This window comes from Mesoplodon densirostris, chromosome 9, assembly GCF_025265405.1.
Source record: "Mesoplodon densirostris isolate mMesDen1 chromosome 9, mMesDen1 primary haplotype, whole genome shotgun sequence".
NCBI classification, from domain to species: Eukaryota; Metazoa; Chordata; class Mammalia; order Artiodactyla; family Ziphiidae; genus Mesoplodon; species Mesoplodon densirostris.
In genome coordinates, this window is record NC_082669.1 from 22967262 (window position 1) to 22991298 (window position 24037).

Genomic DNA, 24037 nt, shown 5'->3' on the forward strand with positions numbered 1-24037 from the left:
TCGTGTAAAGAGCATTGCCCCCAAAGTGGTGACCATGCCCAAAGAAAACAGTGGAAGCCAGGATATTTAGCCATAGCAGAGTTACAGTTCTAACCTTAAAAAGTCATCCAGGAGGTTGTCGTATGGCTGGCTTATTCCATAACGTCATCAAGAAGCTCACCAGAAATGGATAAAAGCCAAGAAATCTGTCCTCTCTCCCTGAGTATTCCAAGTGAGAAAACATTTTTATTGGTTTATTTATTTCATGCTCTTTTGCTCTGTGGCAAGATTATGATAGGATAGGCATGTGCAGATCTTGCTTTTACCTGAGGCTCCAAATGCTAGAGAACCATGACTGCTGCTACTCTTTGGGGTATTAGCATGAAATTGTGGTCCACAAGTTCTCTGGGCCACTGAACTACTTCTTTGTGTGGAACGGGAAGAGAAAAGCTCTGCATTTGGTAGATAGTACAGGTGAAGCACTGTTCATATGTAAGTCACCTATATGTGTCTCACTGAAGATCCAGTAATAGTAATAAAACACTGAATTTGGGGGTTCTTTGAGACAGTATACTCAGGTAGCCTCCAGTTGTTAAAAACTAAACTAACAAAAGAAGACAACTCTGTAGCATTTCCCTTTGTGTATGACAGACATTTTGCCTCCAGTAATTCATGTTTTATGTTCTAGAATCTAGTTCCATACCCTCATCTCATCCTTTACCTACAGCTGGAGGGTACTTGATCTCTGGCAGATTTTCTTTTCCTGCCCACCCCCTGGGAAAAACTACAGCCAAGGATTTATGTAGTTTAAAGGATTTAAACTCCGGTGCCAAGGATTTCAGTAGCTCTGTTTCAGTAGCCGAGCAATTCAGCATCAAGTCACATTTCTGTTGGTTGGGCTCTGCTAGAATGTCCCTGTCCTAGTAACTGCCTTGAGTCTTAACCCCGAGGTCAAGTCTACCTTGTGTTCTTGATGGGACACCAAATACCTATCTTGGTCCAATGCATGAGATCAAATCAGCCCTCTAGGATGGGGTTCCTGGCTTTTTGTTTTCTCAGTTGTCTCCATCCCCCTGACTCCAGGGTAGTGGAGTCCTAGTTATGAAAGCCAGTCTTATGAGTAAGGTCTTGTTACCACTGGGAACATCTCTGGTTTCAGTCTCCTGCTCAGGCCTCTGACCTGGTCCTACGCTGTACTCCCTGCCAGCTGTCTCTGCTCATTGCTTGTCACAGCAGCTCTGATCTGTCTACTTCCCACAGTCACTGGGCCTTCTGGATACTCTGATTCACCTTTCAAACTGGACTGACTCCCCATCCCTTCTGCTGAATAAACTTCCAGGGCTCTTCTGTTCCAGTTCCTGGTTCCTCCCATCCTGTCCTTCTGCAGTTGACCTTGGCCCCATCCTGCTATGAGGTCATGCAGGAGAAGGCTGAGCTTTAATATTCAGAGGATCAAGCATAGATGAAAGGGGGGAACTCATACCCTATATTTAGGAGCAAATAACATTTTTAAGGGTGGGAAGACTTTATAAAAGTCAAGTTTGCTAGCCCTGAGTCTTCTAATTCTTTTTGGCTTCACTGGGTTTCATATAAGATGGAAACATTTTAACCTCAAATATTTACTTTCAAAGTAACATTTCAAGTGAGAGAGTGGCATGGACATATATACACTACCAAATGAAAAATAGGTAGCTAGTGGGAAGCAGCCGCATAACACGGAGAGATCAGCTCGGTGCTTTGTGAGCACCCAGAGGGGCGGGATAGGGAGGGTGGGAGGGAGACGCAAGAGGGAGGGGATATGGGGATATATGTATACATAGAGCTGATTCACTTTGTTATACAGCAGCAACTAACACACCATTGTAAAGCAATTATACTCCAATAAAGATGTTTAAAAAAATCTGTTTCACAATATCTTTCTTCAATGGATTGAACAGGTGGCTTTGCATATTCCTTGAGATTGAAGATAATTTTACTTTGTAAGTTATTTTTCTCTCTGTTTTTACATTTTAAGGTGTTGCACAATGGCCTCGTTATGGAGATGAAACATCCGACTGTGGGGAAGATATCAATCCCAGGTTTGAAAATTTTTATTTTTCGTAACTCCTTCCTTCATGAACTTGTTCCTTGTGCTGATCACTGCAAGTAGCTGATGACCCTCCAAACAACTTGTCTAGACATTATCTAAACTTTTCATTTTGGATAAAAGGGGAACCCTAGAATCATACCCACAACCGTGTTTGCTGAGGCTGTGGACTTGTATCTTCTCTCTGATTGTCTGGGTGACAAAAAAATGCTTGTATTACCTAACTCCATTCTGTGGAATCACGTACTCACACAAGTGCTTTATGGCCAACAGATAGATGGCGATAGATATGGAAAATGTTCTGAAATTACGCTTGGTTTGTATGAGAATGAGAAAGAAAGCCAGGCACCATAGAGGTGGTGTCCAAGCAAGGCTACTGACTGCTCAGGCCAGGGCATTTTCTTTTCTTTTTTTTTTTTTCTGAACTGTGGTTTAAGGTATGGATCTTAGCTTTGTCGATCAAGAAACTAAATGTTTTCAGTAAACTCAGAATATATTGAATTTTTGTAACTTGACTCATATCAAACAAACTCACTGAAGACATTTTGGCCTTAAGCCAAAGTGCCAGGTTTTTCACTTCTAGGGAGAAACCTCAGGCCTGACTCTCAGAGCATCCAAATTGTAGTGAGAGCTTATGATCGACCTATTGGCCCCAACAGACTGCACTTCTCTAGTGATCGTGACATTACCGTTCCTCAGATCTGCTGCCTCTACTCTGATCATTGCTAGAAAGACACTCCACATTCTTGTCCATTGCATCCCTATTTTCTAGGCTATACACAAATCATACACATTTTTTTTTCTCTTCTTCTGACAGAGAATAAGGAAATTAGTTAGAATATAACTTTGGTCATTGTTTTCCTGAAACTATATCCTGGTCGCCTTGCTTGAAATTTGGGTATTTCCCAAATCCCTCAGTCATGTCTGTCAAATGACAGAAGTATTTACTTCTATAGGTATCAGATCTCATTTCTTGAATAACTGCTATTGTTAAGTTGGTTGTGGGTATAACCTAATTGTAAGATTTGGGATCAGCTGGATAATAATGTCCTAGAACAGATCAGATCATGGCCACTGGCCAACAAAAAGAATGAGAGGAAGGAAGTATGATGAATAAAGCAAATTGAAGGAGAAAGTTCTGATATTCAGGAGTATAAGGAACGTTATACATGAATTAAGGGAGGTAACTAAGAGAGAGAGCAGGTATAAGCATATCAGAAACTGGGATCACATGTTAACAGGGAAATGCTATATGACATAGAAAAGTAGTGGGAAAAAAGCATGTTGATAAAAGCTAAGAAAGTCATTTATTCATTTATATTATTGAGTATGTACTATGTGCCAGGCTCTGGGTCCTGGGAATGCAAAAATAAACCAGGTAACTTGGCCCTTGGCCACATGAAGCTCACACTCAATGGAAAGTCATATAATAAAAGCAACCAACAAATGTTCCTATAACTGTAGGTCATGATAAGTGCAAAGAAGGGGTATGAACAGTGTGCATCATAGAGAGTAATGGGGACAGAGGGACCTGTGATAGTTTAGGTTGATCAGAAAAAGCCTCTCTGAGAGGATGACTTGAACACTGAGAATTGAAGGAGAGTTAGAAGTTGACATTGAAGAATAGGGGAAGAGCATTCGAGCAGAGGGACCAGCTTATGAGAAGGCTCTGAGGTGGGAAAGAGCTGGGTATGCTTTAAACGAGAACAAAAAGTTAGGAAAGATTTCTCCACAGAAGACGTACAGATGGCCAACAAACACATGAAAAGATGCTCAACATCACTAAGAGAAATGCAAAACCACAATGAGGTATCAGCTCTCACTGGTCAGAATGGCCATCATCAAAAAATCTAGAAACAATAAATGCTGGAGAGGGTGAGGAGAAAAGGGAACCCTCCTACACTGTTGGTGGGAATGTAAATTAGTGCAGCCACTGTGGAGAACAGTTTGGAGGTTCCTTAAAAACCTAAAAATAGAAGTACCATATGACCCAGCAATCCCACTAGTGGGCATATACCCTGAGAAAACCGTAATTCAAAAAGAGTCATGCACCACAATGTTCATTGCAGCACTATTTACAGTAGCCAGGACATGGAAGCAACCTAAATGTCCATCGACAGATGAATGGATAAAGAAGACATGGCACATATATACAATGGAATATTACTCAGCCATAAAAAAGGAACGAAATTGAGTTATTTGTAATGAGGTGGATGGGCCTAGAGTCTGTCAAACAGAGTGAAGTCAGTCAGAAAGAGAAAAACAAATACCGTATGCTAACTCACATATATGGAATCTTAAGAAACGGTACTGATGAACCTAGTGGCAGGGCAGGAATAAAGATGCAGATGTAGAGAACGGGCTTGAGGACACGGGAGGGAAGGGGAAGCTGGGACAAAGTGAGAGAGTAGCGTTGACATATATACACTACCAAATGTAAAATGTAAAGTGCAACAGTGGAAGCTGTTGCATAGCACAGGGAGATCAGCTCGATGCTTTGTGATGACCTTACAGGGGTGGGATAAGGAGGGTGGGAGGGAGGCTCAAGAGGGAGGGAATATGGGGATATATGTATGCATATAGCTGATTCACTTTGTTTGTTGTACAGCAGAAACTAACACACCATTGTAAAGCAATTATACTCCAATAAAGATTAAAAAATTAAAAAATTAAAAATTAAATAATAAATAAATAAGTAGTGAGGAAAGAGGGGCAGGAATGGAGACTGAAGAGAGAAGCAGAGCCTCAAGGCCCCACTAGGTTTAGTTTTACTCTAGTTTTAAGCAGAGGAGTGAAATGACACAACTTGTAACTTAAAGCAGGGAGTCAAGTTAGGAAGTTATTACAAGACTTCAGGTGACAGTCAGCATCTGAAATTAAGGACATGGTAATAGCGAGAAAGAGAAGGGGGTAGTCAAAGCAAAAAATGTGATCGTAGTGCTTTCAGTATGAGAAGACTTTAAAAAGCATTTGTCCAGTAGTTTTTAACTTTAATTTTTAAACAGTGGAACTGATTTCTCAAATGAAGTCTAACTATCTAAAACAGATCAAAGTCGAATTTTGCAATTGATAAGTTAGCACTCCAACTCTTTACCTTTTTTCCCCTGCTTTCATCATGCTATACTCCTCCAAACACCTCTTTGGAACCATGGGTCCCTAAAGAATAATTCAAGAAACACTGATCTAATTTAATTCCACAAGTTTACAGATGAGGTCATACCACATTGATATCCCCAACACATGAGAGAATAAGGTAAACATTTGAAAGTTAATAACAGTTATTAGCATGATAGTAAGGAAAAAAGTAAGTCAGAGGCCAATCTAGAATGAACTCATTGGATGTAACTCTCTATCAGTCAGATGTGCATTTACTGACTTTCCTTGGTAAATAAATAAACAATCAATCAAGAAGGAAATATTTTTTCAGACTCCTAAAGGAGAATGCATACCTCTTTTGCTCACTTTAATGTATGTGTATCAGTTAGCTATTCTCACAATAATGCTGTGTAACAAATAACCACAAAAGTCTCAGTAACATTCAAGCATAAGCATGTATTTATTCCGTGCATGTGGATTGGATGGTAGACGACTGATCTAGGCTGGACTTGCCTGGGTGGCTTTGCTTCTAGATGCAGGTCTGGCTGGACTTGGTTCCAGTGTGAGTTAGGCCCAGTTCTGCTCCATGTGCCTCTCATTTCTTCTCATGGCAGTGCCAGAAGAGCAAGAAGGCAAACAGAAACCCCAATGCCACTTAAGAGCTTTTGCAGAACTAACAGACCCTTCTGCCCACAACTCATTGGCCAAAGCAAGTGTTAGGCTACATGGGGTTGGGGAAAATATATCTCTCTTTTTAAGAGAAACTGTAAAGTTACATGATGAAGACATGGGCAGAGGGAGGGGTAAATAACTAGGGCCCCAAATTCAATTTACTACAATATAATTCTCAGGTCTAAGCAATCTCTTTTTAATCTCCTTTTGGAAATTTTTGGTTTTGTTTCTTTAATTTTTATAGGGCTTAGGCATCTTTTTGGTATGTCTATCTTATTGACTGACCTTATATTCTCTCTATAGAATTACCAACAAAGGAAGTCTCAGATTTGAGATGAAATGGATGTGTTTAGATTATTTTTGGAATTAGTATCTGAGTGTCTTTTGAGGGCAGCACATCCGGACTCCCCATGAAGGGGAGAGACAATTCTGCTCATAGACATAAGATAAGAAGTTGCTATCGTATCTCCTAGTTCAGTGTATCCCAGTAAGAGACCACTCAGACAGGAGATGAGATATTAAATGCAAAGAGAATTCATCAGTAAATAATTTAAAATTTTCCTTTGGTTTGTCCTTTTCATTGATATTATTTACGGATGATAGTTCCGCCTTTTTTTGTAAGGTGTGTCCTCATTGGGAACCTCATGAATGCTGCAGAAATAACTCAGATTCTCCCACAATGCCTCAGTGAGGCGAATCTGCCAAAACAGGAAGGACGGGTGGAGTTAAAAGTGGTGTTTATGCTGCACTGTTTTCTAGTTAGCCAGTGGACACACATTTTTGGATTCATTAAATGTAGTTCTGCTGATTTATGTATATGTCTGCATCTTTATATTTACAGTGAAAATCATAATTAAAACTACTTATTTATATTACCTTTGTTATTCATGAATCTCTTGTGAACAGCACTGAATTTTCTACATGTTGCACTATTTTGCCTGAAGGATTTTCCATCTTAGTCATTATGAGAAATTTGTCTCTTGGAGAACAGTATTTATGGCACCTTTTTTAGAGATGTATAAATCCACAGCATTCCCTCAGATTCTCACATTAGAGTTCCTGTATAGGAGAGTGCTAATTGATTAAAACCTTAAAGGTGCTCATCCACCAATGTTGAAGATACTTTGAACAGGAACAGGAAATTATTTACCTCTTCAAAATTTCTTTTTGCTACTTAAATAATTATTGTCAGCACTTAATACATTGTTCCAATATTTGTAACCATTACCAATATTAAAATAATAAACAAAGTAGTATAGTCCAAACTATCTCCTTTATTAATTTATATCTATTGTAACATGCTCCCTTTTCATATCGTTTCCCACCACCTCCAATCTCTAGTAAACAGTTAAGAAAGAAATTTCATTTGTGTACATACGTGTCATAGTTAAAGCATGCAAACTAGTTAATAGTCATGAATTATCTCTAAATACGAGATGTAGTTCTGCTAATACTATCATTCTTTTTTCAAACATTGTTTATTAAACTACTCTCTCATTCGACCTTTAAATCCTATTTTACAGTTAAAGGTAGAAAGATATAAAGAAAACTAGTTATTAATTGGAATATAAATGAGAAGATGCATCATATCTCTCTTTGCCCTGCTTAAGTAATCTGGTGTTCTTTGAGTCCCTGGTGAGTGGAGTAGTCAGTCAGTAGTTTTAGCTCACCATTGGATTAGTGACAGAAGTGTCAGCACAGTGGGCACAGTCTACTAATTTGCTCATAATTAACTAAGGTAACCTGGTTGAGTGCTAAAACCTTCAACAAACCCACACTCACACACACAAGTTAACTCACTAAACCTACCGTGTCCCATACGTTATATGAAGCTCTGGTGTTAGGGTTGTATCCAGGACGGGCCCAGTCACTCATGGAGCTTACAGTTTGCCAGGGAATTTTTTTGTTATTCTGAATAATAAATTCAGAAAAGTGAGATGGGCATTTCCATGGAGAACCAGAGGCAACAGCAGGATGGCCTGAAAGCACAGATGAGGGAGACCTCACCTAGAGCATGGGATCAGGAAAGGTGTCCCTGTGAATGAAATGTAAGCAGACACGTGACCTACGACCAGTTGTCAGCTGGGCCAAACTGGTGTGGGCTGAGGGAGGGACGGGGAGGTGCTGAGCGTGGTGCTGGAGGAGCTGAGAAAGGGCAGGAATGGAGATGACCCTGGAGAGGTAGCCAGAGGCCAGGAGAATAAGACCTCAGGCAGAGCTAATGATCACATTACAAACAGATCAAAATGTAAAGGAGATCTATGCTGAGGTCTCAGGTCTCTACTATCTGGGGGTGAAGTGGGACCCAGAGGAGGAGATTGGGAGGAATCTCAAACCTGGCTTGGCAGGTGTTCTCACTGACTGCTTTTAGGTGTAATTTCTAAAATGCTTCTAACTCCATTGAAAATTTTTATAAAACTTCTAATGTCCTGAATTTTAAACTGTGAAATTGATAAAATTCTCATTTGTTAATTATGGAAGTAAGAAGGACATTGAAGGTCATACCACATTTCCTCAATAAGAGATGGGCCATCATATAAACATCACCTTATTTGTGATTTTAGTGGGAAGATCTTACACTAGTTATCACATTCCAAAGGACTGCCACTTTCCACTGAGCCATTCACCATTTGCATCTTCTTATAATACCGCTGGCTGTTGGCCTTTTAGCCAGAAAGGAACACGTTTTCCTTCCGTGTACTGTGTAGATGCCAGAACGGCCTTGGTGCTGAGTTCCAAACTTCAAAGGATGTCACTGAAATAGAGTTTGATGCATACCTCTAGTTTCTCACCATAACCTTTTACCAATACCTCCCTGTAAATGTGCATGGTGGTCATTTGATTCCAGCAGCACTTCTGGGGAGTATTTGAGTGGTGAGTGTGTCAGGGCTGTGAGAGGGAAGCCGTCTTCTATCGTGCAAAATGATTTTAAATTGAATTACCCTTGCCTGCTGGTCCCTTGATCTGTGTTTTCAGAAAGCAGCTCTAAGTTCTTTTAAATAAAACTTTTCTTAAGTTTTTCCCCACAGTATTTTAATATTCGTATTTGGAACCTGCAACAATTTTTCACTAGTGGGCATTGGATACAGGAAGAACAGTCACCACTATGAATTAATGTAGCTCAAACCAAAGTATTCGAATATTGACATTTGGATTTTTATAGTGACTTTTTAAGAAGCTGAATGTACTTCTTTATTTGATTATCTAACATACTGTATTTCCGAATGTTTTGCAAGACTTTTTATAAGTGATGATCTAACACACCTTTCTTTTGTAAAGCTCCTGAAGGGCAAAGATGCTGTCATTTTAACTCTAACCAGCACCCTCTGTACCAAGGAAGTACCTAACAGACATTTTCTGGATGATGGTTAGGATAAAAAACTACTAGATGAAAAATAACTAAAATGATGATTTGTGGCAATTTAAAGCAGTATGCATTTTTTTATGAACAGATTGACTACCTGCGGAAGCTATCTGAAAGAGATCTATTTTACTTCTTTAGTTTGTTTCTAGTTTGAAGTACATATACTAAATGGAGTGACCACCTAGTCTCTTGCATGGTTACAGATCTTCCTCTTCTGTGCTATACACGCCTTCAGCTTTCCCTGTTACTTTTAGCCTTTTTCCCCCTTTACATAGAAAATTGGATGATGCTTCTGAAATCACAAATCCTCAAAGTTTAAATTTCGATAACGGATAACAGCAATGGGGAAAGCTGTCACAAATCTTACTAGGGAAAAAGACAAATTAAAGAGGCACAAAAGTTTCAGCTTATCTTCCTCCATAAAGTTTAAATATGTTGGTTCTCATAAGGAATTCTAAGTAAAACCAATCTGAGAGTGAAAGATGAGATAAGTTATTTCTTCCAGGTAGAAAAATCTTTCAGATGACAACAGGAAGAGTGTGCAAAGTTTTCACATTGTGTATAGTGCATAATCTATGTTCTAGAAAGATCATACTCCTTCAGGGACCAGGCTAAGCTGTAAAAAAGAGGAAAGAGATGAAAAGAAGGGTCTATAGTCTGTCAACAGAATGAGAGAGAGTTGGCAGGGAAGTGGATTTTTGAATAGACTAGCCATGGTACTTCTCAAAGTCCTCAATTATTTTTAACTTGATTAAACCCTTAACCCACAGCAATGCCCTGAGAGTTAAATAAATCAGCATATTCTCAGGTGATTTGACAGAGTGCCTGCAGCCTTCCCTGGAAATCCCGTTCCCGTGAGGCGGGGTCATAGACATTGTTCAGTGAGAAATGAATAGCCAGAGTGACTTTCCTTCCTAGGAGAGCAGGGAGGAAACAGGAGGAGTGAATAGCATCCCCAGGAATGTCTTTCCATCAGGAACTGGAGAAGCCCTAAGAGCCAAGTTACCATCGCTGATATGACTTAGGGATCTCCATCAACGATGCTTATCTGTGCCATGAGGAAGAAATATTCCGTGAGAGCTGGACTTTCATGCTCAGGGAATTCACGTTCCTGTTACTCGGAACTGGGAAGGTGGCCAAGATCTCAGTTGTTCCTCTTCAACCATCTTCATCAACCTAGGCGCTAAGATAAGTGCATCTGACCAAAAGGCCGGAAACTCATGTTCCAAATCAGTCCTAAGTTATCAATGAAGTTCTGGGGTGCAGAGTTGTTTTCACTCTTAGAAATTCATATTTCTAAATATGGCTAAAGAATTTTCCTGGGTGCATACTTAATTGGACTTCTACATTGTTTGGGGTGTTTTCTCAAGTATCACTATGCAGAATGACCCTTGAGGTTAGAGGTGTATTTGACATCATCTGAGTAGACCACTGAATGTCACCCCAAACACAGAAATCAACGCAAAATAAAAACAAAAATAAAAAGCCACAGGAAGCACAGGAAGAGTGGAAGTCTCAATGATGATAAAGCATTTTTTGTCATTTTCGTCTTAAAAGGTGGATCAGACATTTTCTGGGATCAATTCTTGAGTCCTTGCTGTATTCGCTGCTGCCAGCTTTCATTGGGTATCCAGAGAAGTCTTTTTCTGGATCTAATTTAAATACTGACTTTATGCTAGATTTTTAAAGAATAAATTAAGTTAATGTAATTAAGCATGTAAACTGGCTGGAGAAGTAGAATCGGATACTATGTAATAGCTAAATACAAAAGGCTTGAAATTATCTTCCAGTTTGGACTTCCATGTTGTGGAATTAACTTGGATAATTAGGAAGTGACATTAACTTTGCCTCCAAGTGGGCTTCAGCCGGGAGGAGTTGCTTGACCTCATTGCTGGGTTTATTTAGGGTTGGAGAAGGGGTCATTTTAGTCCTCTCTGAGAGAGGAATGGCTTTGCTGTCCTCCAGCATTGCCAGGTAGGGACTCTGTGGTCCATGAAGAGATGACAAGTGGGCTGAGTCCCAGGGGAAAGTTGTTTTCTTTAAGTATGGTTCCTTAAGGTGTCAAGATTTACTCCTGTTAAGAAGACTTAGCCAGAGAAAATATCAGTAGAGTTAGCTATCTTCTTATTTCAAAGGATTATAGTTTAATTTTGAAGAGGCACACACTGTACTGTAAATATTAATAAGTGTTGGTGGAGGTGAAGAAATGGTAGTAAAAGGGTTAAATAAGAACCTTCAGATATTTTAACCTAACCAAGGGGTCATGTGCAATATCCCACTTGTGCCATCACCTCCAAACCTTAAGGATTTATTTGGCATTGAGCTGGGTCTTGAAATTCATTGCTTATCTCCTTTTCAGCAGGAGCGAATGCTGTCTTCTCTGTGTTAGCTGTGTACTGACTTTTTTGGGACCGTATCCCGCTATAGTCATATCTTTATCTGGTATGGCATTAGCAGTCACCGTGTCCCTGGGCTCATCCTTTGCGTAAGATTAGTACACGGCCTAGAGGGGGAGGGGGGAGGGGCCTTGAAATGCTCCCCAACGTGTCTTTCATTAGAGCATCATGTAAGTCACTGTGGCCACGTGACTCTCAGGGTGGGTGACCCGTTAGTCAAAACTACTCAGAACCCTGTGTCTGTTGAAAGTGTTCCAATGAACCCTAGACTCCAGCTTATTGCAAGAAGCCATATGCTTTTCAAGCAATTAAGAGAAAACCTAATTTTAATTAGATTAAAAATGAAAAAAAAAGGTAGTACAAGACATTTGGGGGATTTCAGAAGCGTGTATAGTGAGATAAAAGCATCAACAAGATGCTGCAGCCACAAAAAGCTAGAGAAATACTATCCCATATAGACTTAAAGAATATCCTCAACAGTTTACCTCCCGTAAACTCTTCAGAAACTGCATTCTCTTGGTTGCTGGGCCTTCAAGTTGATACATGAACTTAAGTAACTGACTTCACCTTTTAGTGCCTCGTCTTGCTTTGATGAGATTGATTTTTGCATTCTTTCAGTTTAAAAGAAAAATGTAATTTACAATACTGCATATAGGTATTTTGTGAATAGATTTTAATAGCTTCATTGCTGTGGAACATTCAAATTTGAAACAAGGGAATGTAAGTGAACATCTGTTGAGTAGTTCTCTCTCTCTCTCTCTCCCCACCCCCGAGCCCTTTATGCATACGATTTGTTTAATCTCTAGGAAGATCCAGTAAGCCGTACATTATTACGCCCATTTTACAGTTGAGAACATTGAGACTTGCTAAGTGTCGCAGCACCACTGGGAACCCAGATCTGAGTATCTCTGAAATCTGTTGTCTTTTTCCTATTTCCTACTGTCTCCTCAAGTTGAGCCCAAAAGGAAGGTTGAGCCACTTATTGAGTTTTTTATCTTACAACTTTAGTCTCTAGTCTAAAGGCTGATTAACATATTTTAAATGTTTTCTTTAAAGAGGAGCTTGGAAATTTATTTAAGAATGTTAAAATTCAAGAATTTAAACTTTGATTGAGCCTCCATCCTTTGGGGATTAAGTTTGGTTTTAGTCTATTATTGTGTTTCTATGAAAAAAAAAAGCCATCAGAAAATATATTGTTAGGCCATTTCAATATTCTCAAGAGCATATAAGTGTAAACGCACCAAAACTTGTGGATTACATTTCCCTCAAGTTGTGCTGTTTTCACACATTAACAGAAAAGCAGTTTGAAAGTGGGGGGGGGGAGAAAAATATTTGCGGCATATATGCAGGTTTCAATCATCAAAAGACCCGTGACGTTAAGCGCCACGCTGACTTACCCAGATTTCTCATCTTTGCAGTGATCTTTTTGTGGCACTGGTATATGTGGGCAAATTTCTTCTTGCTCACTGGGGGCTGGTTTTATTTTCAAGTTAAAGCCAGTTCCCTTCAAGCAACTTTAATTAACCTGCAAACAGTGTTGTGCTGGTACAAGAACGTTACAGTGATATTTTTTCCAAGTGAGTGGTTGATACTATGGCCAGAGCAGGAATTTAAAAATTAGGGACTTCCCTGGCGGTCCAGTGGATAAGACTCAGTGCTTCTACTGCAGCGGGCACGGGTTTGGTCCCTGGCTGAGAAACTAAGATCCTGCATGCCACACGGTGCTGCCAAAAAAAAAAAAAAAAAAAAAAAATTAGTGACAAATTCTGTACAATTCCACTTATATGAGGGACCTAGAGTAGTTAAAGTCATAGAGACAGAAAGTAGAAGTGTGGTTCCGCAGGTCTGGGTGGGGGAGGAATGGAGAGTTAGGGTTTAATGGGTGAAAAGTCTCAGTTGGGGAAGATGGAAAAATTCTGGAGATGGATGGCGGCGATGGTCTCACAACAGTGTGAATGTACTTAATGCCCCTGAATTGCGCACATGAAAAAAGGTTGAAATGATAAATTTTGTGTTATATATATTACCGCAATAAAATATATGATTACTAGAAAAAATTAGCGAACTTCTATGCTGTTTTCCCATGTGCATGGGGCGTATATGTGTGGTGTAGAGAGGAGTGCATTCAGGCTCCGTCAGGGAGACCTGAGTACAAACTCAGCTCTGCCAGAAATGATTGGCGATACTAGGCCTTCCTGATCAGCCTTCCTGACCTGTCTCAGTGACATCTGTCTTCTCTGCAATATGGAGATCAAACACTGAAGATAATTACGATAATTAAATAACAATACATGCCAAGGACCCAGCAGGTAGGAGTAAGTGGAACACGTTGTAGATAATTAATAAACTCTCAGCAGTGTCTACAGTAGCCACAACTCTTGGGGGAAAATAAAACTAGCCACATTGTTAGTTATTTTTCAAACATGGGACGTTGAAATAATCATGCATATTTCTCTAAGAAATACAGTAAAACAAATCATTCTTTCACTGAACATTTATCTAGTACCTACTCTGGGCCAAGTGCTGACTGACAAGGAGCTCGTCTAATGGGGCGTTTGACAGTGACCAATCAAAGGAAGTGCAGTGGGGACCAGGGAACCCTGGACCGTCGCTGCCAGATCTGTGTGTAGGGCCAAAGCAGCTTTGAAGCTCTTGGATAAATGTGTTGTACACAGCGTGTACAGTGGAGACCACAGCAGTGTGAGAGCATCCTCCAGAAACAGCACTGTGCTAGACAGATCGTGCAGGTGAAAATGATTCAGAGACTACAGATGAGAACGTAACGGCTTGTTTAGGGGGAATGAGAGCAAGACCACAAAACGGTGCTGCATTTCCAAAATACACTCTGCACACACTACAGCTTCTTGACGTCCTCATAGTTGTCTCACCAAGAAATGACTCTCTTGTCCAACACCTTTGGGAAACTGCCTTAAACAAAGGTCCATGGATTTTCTTTACCTTGGCATTTCTCAGATCCATGAACGTTCTAAGATAGCTTGGAGTCTCCAAGAGGGAGATGTCATGTTTCCTGAAGTTACTTGACAGTGGTGCCCTTTTCTTTCCAGAGCTCTTACTCAGATCCCATGGAAAAGCATTTTGTAGGTCACTCCACTGAGCACGTGTGTCCCTTGGAGCCACATGGAACAGGTTGTAATAGTCATTCACTGGAGAAATTGGCTAGTTGACACTAACAAAAGGGTAGGGAAGCCAAAATAGAAAGCTGCCCATCTTCTGAGGATCAGAAGTTTTTCTTGTTTCTTAGCTCAAGGGACCAAGGGTCCTGAAGAATATCAGGAGGGGTTTCTTTCTCCTGTGAGGGCTGAACACCCATGAACACCGGGCAGGAGAGGGTCGGCCAGGAGCACGGCCACGGGGGTGTCTGGGTGGCTGAGTGTCTGTAGTGGGAGTGGGGCACCTTTACTTCAAGCTGGTGCAGCCTCCACCCGTGAGAGCCTTGTTCAAAGGCATTAAAAATGGAAATGGATTGAGGGCAACACCGAAGTGCAGATCAGGAACAGCTCACATGGTGATGCTCTTGCACTAGAAGCAAAAACTATCCTGGGATCTAAAGAAATCACTTAAGAAGAAAATGCTTCCTCTTCATTGAGCCTCAGGAAAGCTGCTTTAGTAGAATCCTGCACAATTGTTCGTACTCTAGCTTCGAAAATGGAGTTGATTAAGTGGAAGGAAATTTTTTAAATGTGACAAAGATGATGAGGTGATTAAGGGGTAGGGTTTAAGTAGCAAGATGTGGAGAATTTAAGATGTATGACTGAGTAGCAATGACAGTGGGGTGTATGATAGCTGCCTCTAAAGACCCAATTAATTGCCTAATGTGGCAGATGAGAAGAAATGGGCTTTAAGCACCAAAAGGGAAGCTTGAATTGAAGCCTATCAGGGAAACAGTATTTACCCGTAAGGGTGATTCGACTGCCATCACAGCGGAAGTCAGTGGAGTTATTTGGCTAAAGATACAGGATGAAACTTTTCTTTCTTATATCCTGGTGTCAACATTTTTTTTTTCCTTTAAAAAGGATGCCTATATTTCATGTTTCCTAGGGGCAGAAGTTGAAGAATAGAGCACGATATTTAATTTGCTCCAGGATGTTGTGAGATGGTAACACACTTAGGATTGCTTCAAGCCTCTACATGTGTTTTCCCTTAAGCTGAATTATAGTAATATCCTGGCTGGTAAGAATCATAGAAAATCTGTGCATTCTGTTACATGGTGTGTGGAGATATAGCTTATGACGGAAAGCGTAGTAAGGATAGTTACCATCAAGGGCACTTGAGGAAACTAGCAAACTCTCTGTGACTCTGCATTTAGGTGCTTTACCTATATAGATGCTACTCTTCCTATGGACACTCTGAGAGAGACATTAGCATCCCCATTTTACAGATGAGCAAACTGAGCCTCGGAGAAGTCATGTAACCTGACCGAGGTCACACGACCCCAGGAAGTGGCCGTGAGTTTGCATTCAACTCTGAGTGACTCAAACATCCATGTCCTCTTGTTGCCTTCTGAAGGCTTCTTTGGTCATCGCTTTTATAAGCTTGTGACCAGTGGCTTAGCGTGTGAGGCGCTTCGCTTGTGATTGAGAGTTGGGTGGTCGCTAGGAGCATTACCCGCACTTAACCCAGGCAGGGCCATGGCTCGGCTTCACCAAGCAGCTTGGCCAGGGCGATGCAGGGAATGCAGCAGGCAGGGCTAGACGAAAAGGCAGTTGGTCCTAGCTCCCTGCGCATTCAGAGCGGGTGGGTGTATGGAGCAGCTCTGTCAGATCTCAGAAACAGCATCCAGATTTGATTATAACTTCTCTTTGTGGTCTTTGAAGCTTTTTGTTATTCCTTCCCTTGCCTCACGGAGTTCAGATCGATTTTCACATAAACAGAGACAATTCCTCCTTTCTGAGCACTTCATTGTTGGTGGCATTGTGGAATGTCCCAGGAAGGGGGAAATGGGGCCAATTATAAAGGAGAAATTTCTCTTCGGCTTGCATGTTTATACGAAAATGCCAAAGCCACCAGCTGTCACAATAGCAGGCCTCGGGTAAGCCCTCTTTCCAAGTGTCCTGCAGCACACATACAGCAGGGGGAGATAAATCCAGTAGACTCGAGTAGAAGATGCAAAGTGGCATCCTGCATTCAAGAGTTTTACAGGAAATTGAGGAAATATGCACCTTGGTATCGTTTTTATTTCAGTAAGAAGTTCCCAAATGACAAGCATGGAAATGGCAACTCAAATTTTAATTTAAACACCTAACCTCAGCTTACCGCTGAAGAGCATTTTCCTTCAATAGAGAGAATGTAGATTGAAAAAAAATTAATTTCACATTCCTATTTATAGGACATTTGAGACAAACAGCCGTCCGTGTTGCTGTTACGTCATTCGCCTTTTTTAGCCATCAAGACTGACTGCTTATGTCTTTTACATTCATGGAACGCATTTCAAACGTAAGGAATTCAGTTCCATAGCAGGACCTTAGCAGAGATGATATATATCATCTTGTTTGGCTATCTTTATAATGCTTTCTTCTTTTCTTAAAAAAAATATATAAACGGTATATTAAAACTGATGGAAAAACCAGATCTGACAGGAAGGTTAAAAAAAATAAGTTACTTAAACAATTCTTCTGGAATCATTCAAGAGAGTAGGGTGGAATAGACTTTAAAAACAAGACAATATAATCCTGAAGATTATATTTTTAAATGAAATTTAATTGGAGCCGTTTCACTGAATTGAACCGGTAAGGCCTTTACCCTGTCAACACTTCCCGTGGAAGTAACCCCAGTCCTATTTCCTCCCTCTGTGGCCTGGAGTTGAAGGTGAGCTGTCAATTTCTTGGACATGAGCAAGATTACAGCTGGGACTCTCACCCAGCTCTTTAAAGCAGACCACGGGTTGTGGCAGCATGCTCTTCCGGAGGAGAGAACTTATTATTCCAGTTTTATTTATTTTTAACAACTTTTATTGGAGTGTAGTTGATTTACGATGTTGTGTTAGTTTCTGCTGTACAGCAAAGCAAATCAGTTATACATATACATATATCCACTCTTTTTTAGCTTCTTTTCCCATATAGGTCATTACAAAGTATTAAGTAGAGTTCCCTGTGCTACGCAGTAGGTTCTTATTAGCTATCTATTTTACATATAGTAGTGTGTAGATGTCGGTCCCAATCTCCCAATTTATCCCTTCTCCCCTTTCCTCCCTAGTAACCATAAGTTTGTTTTCTACATATATGGCTCTATTTCTGTTTTGTAGATATATTATTCTTTGTGCTTATGGTAGCTCAAGTTATACTCAGAATGGCACCAAGGTTTTCCTCAGTATCTTTTGCCTGTGTATAGCAGTAGGGTCCCTGAGTCCTCAGAAAGTGTAAGTGACAGCTTACTCCATATTTGACATTTGAGATCCATGAGTTTTAATTAATGTCCCTTCATTTGCAGTGAATTACAGACAGTTTTCTTTCTGTTCTATTTTCCTACATCTTGAATTGTGAAATTTTCCAGTAAGTCCAAAAGAAACAAAAGAGGTGTCATTTAAACACACTGGTCTTAAATCAAACCAAAGCTATAGGAACTCCAAACCAAAGGTAGCCATTCCAGTTGAAATACCAAGATGCTTTCTATGACACTGGATTCTTTTCATTAAAAAACAAAACAAAACCGAACCCAACTTTGCTTGAAGATGATCCTTGGGCTCTTTGCATTCCATCATCCCTCAAACCCTGTGCCTGGGATCCAGAGTTGGATACAGATGCTTTCAGGGGCAGGATGTTTTAAAAAAGAAAACAAAAACCGTGTGTCTCCCCTGAAATAGAAAATAACTTACTTTTAGGCCTTCATATCATCTATTTGAATATTTGAGCCAAAAGAAAAATTAACTTTAGATAAAATCAGAGATTTCCAAACCAATGTAAAAAGCAACTTTGACTCCAGTTTATCATTGGTTTCCATTGTCTTTATTTAAAGGAGCACAGGAGGTAATAACAAAGAAGACTAAAGAAAGGCAAATAAAGGGGAAAAAAAACTGGAATTCATGAGGGAAAAATAGAGTGGATACACATATTTGAACAGTTTCTGAAATGGTCTAAATCTTTCACTTCTGTCAACCAGTGCACCTTCTCTTATATGCAGGGAAATGCTCTGACAACCCAGCCTCTTCCAGTGCTTTTCCTGAATATCAAGCATCACCCTCTAAGTTTTCAGCCATGTATTTTCTTTGGACCGCTCTTCTTTACCCTTATTAGATACTTCACATATATGAATGGGAATGTCAACATTTAAACTTTCGTGTGAGGTGGGAAAAAGGGAGAAGTTTATCTCAGTGCTCTTCTATTTAAACACATGGAACTCTGTTATAACTTTGTATCTTTGCAGTGTAATATATGGTTGAAATCTAAAAGGCGGTTGAAACCATGACCCCCCAAAAAGTGTAGAAAAAGCAATCTATACCATCCACAGACAAATTCTGGTGCCGATCCTGGTGTTACAACAAAATTCGGTTTTATATTTTTACATTATAGGTATTAATGCCTGTTGGGTTTTTTTCTCCCCCCAAATCTACATTTCTGTGAATCCTAAGGTCAATTTACTTTTGTTTTTCTAATAAAAATGTAAATCTCAATATGTTAGTGAGAATTAAGCCTTTGAAACATATTTTTCCCCCTATAACACTCTATTAGGACTACTGATTATTTGAAAATCTGTCAGTTTTTTAAATATCTTTTTAAATTTTTTTAATTTTTAAAAATTTTATTTTATTTTGGAGTATATTTGATTTACAATGTTGTGTTAGTTTCAGGTGTACAACAAAGTGATTTAGTCATACATATATATATATATCTATTCTTTTTCAGATTCTTTTCCCATATAGGTCATTAGAGAGTATTAAGTAGAGTTTCCTGTGCTATACAGTACCACCTTGTTGATTATCTGTTTTATATATAGTAGTGTGTGTATGTCAGTCCCAACCTCCTAATTTATCCCTCCCCCCCAACCCTTTGGTAACCATAAGTTTGTTTTCTATGTCTGTGAGTCTGTTTCTGTTTTGTACATAAGTTCATTTGTATCATTTTCTTAGATTTCACATATAAGTGATATCCTGGGATATTTGTCTTTGTCTGGAAAATCTGTCCGTTTTAGACTTTAGTGGATATACATACTTTTATTGGATATACATATATACATATACATATTTTTAATAGAAGTAATCCAATCCTATACTTCTGGCTAATATGCCCAATTTGAAGTGTATGTGTATTTATGTGACGTATTTGAAAGTGTGTTAAATATTTTAAGTATTATACAAATGTCAGTTATTGTTGTTATTATATATACGAGGTCTACTTTGTGCTGGGGAAAATTTAGTTATGTTAGCTGGAGACAACGGACTGGGCATAGTAGTGTAGGCATGAAAACTGGAGTCTGTACTTAAGGGAGACCTTATTTTAATAATGATCATTGTATAATAGCAACATCTCTACCACTAAAGTAAGAAATGTTTGAATGTGTATTGTCTGCCTTATTTACTTATTAGGTGCTTTTGAAAATGTTTCAGTGAGTTAAGACCTTTAAGTCTTTATTTTGCAAAGAGAAAAGTTCACCTAAACGATAGGGGTAAAAACAAATAGATTAGTAGAAATTAACCTCTCTTTTTTGTTTTTAATAACATAGATGGTCTCTTCATAGAATTTTCTAATAAAAAGTATAATATTGATTCCTCTACTTGGAAAAAAAAAACCCTCCTTATATACTTCCATACACACAAGATGTGCATCTAGAATGTAAATCATGTGTTTTGTTTTGTTTTTTTAACTCACAAATAACCTGTGTATGTTTATTTACTTTTTATTTTTTCTTATTAGTCATCCATTTTATACACATCAGTGTATACATGTCAATCCCAATCTCCCAATTCATCACACCACATGTGTTATAAAAGAGAATTATATAATCATGTGTTATAAAAGAAAAGTGTATGGTATTCCTAAGCCTTAGCACTCCAAAAACTATCTTAATGGTGCATTTTGAAAAATGCCATTAATCCGAAGGATCGCTCATTGATCCCTGGGTCTTATATCAAACCACAGAGCAGAGTGACAGGGTTGGTCGCCCTAGCAGGATAGAGCAGCCCAATGATGTAAGAACTTGGACCTGGACACATTCACTGGTGTGGGTCAGCGGAATGGCAGGGGACAGCCTGTCCACGGGCAATGCAGAGCATGCCAACCCATCAGGAGGGACATGATAACTGGTAAATACGGTGTCGATTTACCAAGAGATGGCAAGGGGCCCTGAGAAAACACACAAACAGAGATTGTAGGTTCAAGGAACATCACAGAACCCTAGCAAACAGTATGCAGTGGACCTCAGGTAGATCCTTCTGCTTGGCAAGGCCTCAGCCACAGGACTGGAGCTCAGGAGCAGAACTCAAATCCTGGCATAAGAAGGAAGAAGGCAAGAGCAAGGTGGAATCATCGATTTTCCCAGATTCTGGAAGGACAAGGTGGCCAGAATGGTTTTAAGGACAGAACGAAGCTCCCGGGGAGAAGGCAGAAACTACTCTTCAGAACTTGAGCAAAAGGCAAGACTTGGGCTTCCCTGGTGGTGCAGTGGTTGAGAGTCCACCCGCCGATGCAGGGGACACGGGTTCGTGCCCTGGTCCGGGAGGATCCCACATGCCGCGGAGCAGCTGGGCCCATGAGCCATGGCCACTGAGCCTGTGCGTCCGGAGCCTGTGCTCCGCAGTGGGAGAGGCCACAGCAGTGAGAGGCCCGCATACCGCCAAAAAAAAAAAAAAAAAAAAAAGGCAAGACTTGGCTTCAGGACAAAGTCGAGCAAGTGATGGGTGCAGCACGCAGTGAGGACTGGACCAGCTCTGCATCTTCTGAGCACAGTCCCCAGAGTTTGCAGAAGTGGGGGAAGAGGATCAAGGGACAGAAAGCCAAGCAGAACATCACCCAGAACCTGCTTCCAGCTCATCCTGAGCGTTTTCCTCTCTGTTCAGTAGAGTTCAGAGGCACTGGCCTCTAGCTGCTTAACAAGCTATTTCTCAGAGCTTCCTCAGCTTCAGTGGAAGAGGCAGAAACTGCTCCTGGAGGGATCACGGCAGTCAGTGCAGGAGTTCAAGGCTGTTTCCTGCACCCTGAACCAGTCCCCAGGAGTTTCCTGGGGTCCTTAATAGCCACCTGGACAAGAGTGGCTTCTCTCTGAAGGATGTCAAGGTGAAGTTTTAGCTTTCCTAGGCCACTCTACGGGAGTCATCTTTTGACCAGAGGGCAAAGCCACCCAGAAATCTGTTCAGTTTATTTGGATAGCTAGATGCCAACAACCAATATGTTTTAAAGAACCCATACACCACCCTATCTTTCTGTCGTCATTTCTAGGAAGTGTTCAATATGACCAAGACCGAATGGTGCTCTTTAAAAGAATATTTGCTGTGAAGACCACACTGGATGCTTAAAAACCGAGCCCTACAGTTTATTTACTTTCAAATAATGTTGCGTTTGCCATATTACAATCCAAACACCTTCACATTCATTATGTTTTATGCTGCTGGCGACACATTCATAATACCCCTAATCTGTTTATGACATTCCTTTTGTATGTAAACGCCTAATCATGCATCCAAACAAACATCAGCACCCTGCACTGTCAGACTACTGCACAATGTACCTTGATGGGGGAGGCATGTGTGACAAATTGTTCTTTAAGGAGAGAGCAGCCAGCAGAGGGAGGACCTTGAACTCACGTCCTGCCCTGGGCAAGTTTATTAGACATCTCGGATACAGTGGTTAACTTAGCAAGGCATATGCCTCCGGAGGACAGAGCTGAGACTGTGAGATGTTATAGGGTAGGGAATTGGGCTCAAAATAAGGACAAACTTTTTACTTGTGGAGCCGTAAAGAAAAAGGGGAGAGGGGAGTGTAGAATTCCTGGACAGATAGTGAACATGGCAGTAAGTGTAGAGTTCAATCAAAGCAGACAGTGGGTGGGGCCTTAGCGGGAATGTTATATTTAAGTATAGAGTAGAGAATTGACCTAAATGGCTTTTAAAGTGAGTGAATTTTCCATTTTGTAATCTGAATTTTTTGCCTGATTCCCTGCTGTGTAGTAGGCTGAACAGTAGTCCCCAAACATGCCCACGTCCTAATTCCTGGAACGTGTGAATGTTACTTTATATGGCAAAAAGGACTTTGCAGATGTGATTCAGTTAAGGATCTTGAGTTAGGGAGATTATCCTGGAATATCCTCAGGATAGTTTTATAAGAGGGAGTCAGGAGGGATTGGAGTCAGAGGAGACGATGTGATGGTGGAAGCAGAGGTTGGAGGGATGTGCTTTGAAGATGAAGGAATGGGCCACAAGCCAAGGAATGCAGGCCGCCACTAGAAGCTGGAAAAGGCTCTGCTAGAGCCTCCAGAAAGAATGTAGCTCTGCCCACACCTTGACCTTACCCTGATGAGGCTCATTTCAGACTTCTGACCTCCAGAAATGTAAGAAAATAAATTTGGGTTGTTTTAAGCCACTCATTTTGAGATCGTTTGTTACAGTGACAACAGGAAAGGAATATACCTACCTTCCTCTAGACTGCGTTTGGAATTTTATTTGAGCTCTAAACAAGCTAGCCAAGGCCAAAATACATACATCAGTGAAAGAAATATAGCCGTCTCACTCTCCTCCCCCAATACCAGTTGTAGGTTCTTAGATTGAGCCTTATGTAAAGTTACTCCTTTATAATGGAATTTTTCCTTTTTAATTTACTTATGTGTTGGAATGACTTCTATGCATGTGTAATTAAATCCAAACTTCTTAGCATGATGATCAAGCCTGCTACTTGCCCAATCTGTTTCCTTCCTGAACCCCTGTCATGCTGAACTTCACAAGTTTCCTTAAAGCACCGTGCTCCTTTGCCTCTGTTATTTTGACGTGTTGTTTCCTCTGTAGTGATTGGCTTTTATATTCTGTTTTGTCTAGATAACTTCTACTCGTCTCCATCAGGATTATGTTTAGCTATATCAGAGACCCCAGATAACAACGTTATTAAATAGAACTTTAATTCTCTCCTGTGACAATTCAGAAGACGACAGTTAGGCACTGGTGTGGCTTCTCAGCTCTGGGATGTCCACAGGAAATCAGGCTTCTTCCAGCTCATTGCTGTGCCTCCCCTACAGTATGTCTTAGTCTTCATAGTACAAGATAGTGTTTAGAGCTCCCGCCATCACATCTATAGTCCAGGCAGAAAGATGGAGGAAAGCACAGAGAGGAAAAGGAGCACATTCCAGCTGTCTTCTGGGGGAAGGTTCCTGAAAGCTATCAAATTATACCTCTACTCACATACATTAACAAGTACTTGGTCACTTGGAAAGAGGCTGGGTAATGTAGTTTTTATCCTGGGGTGAGGGGTGGCATTGCCCATACTAAAAACCAGATACTCTATTTCT

At 40.3% G+C, this 24037-nt stretch overlaps 1 protein-coding gene across 2 annotated transcripts in view; it reads left to right on the plus strand.

Moving 5' to 3' along the window:
• SUGCT (succinyl-CoA:glutarate-CoA transferase) overlaps window positions 1–24037 on the plus strand; it is a 690281-nt gene that overhangs the window by 570159 nt on the left and 96085 nt on the right. For both annotated transcript variants that reach the window (XM_060108016.1, XM_060108018.1), the window contains one exon: window positions 1994–2057. In XM_060108016.1, the coding sequence (XP_059963999.1) occupies window positions 1994–2057 (64 nt within the window). The remainder of the gene's footprint in view (window positions 1–1993; window positions 2058–24037) is intronic.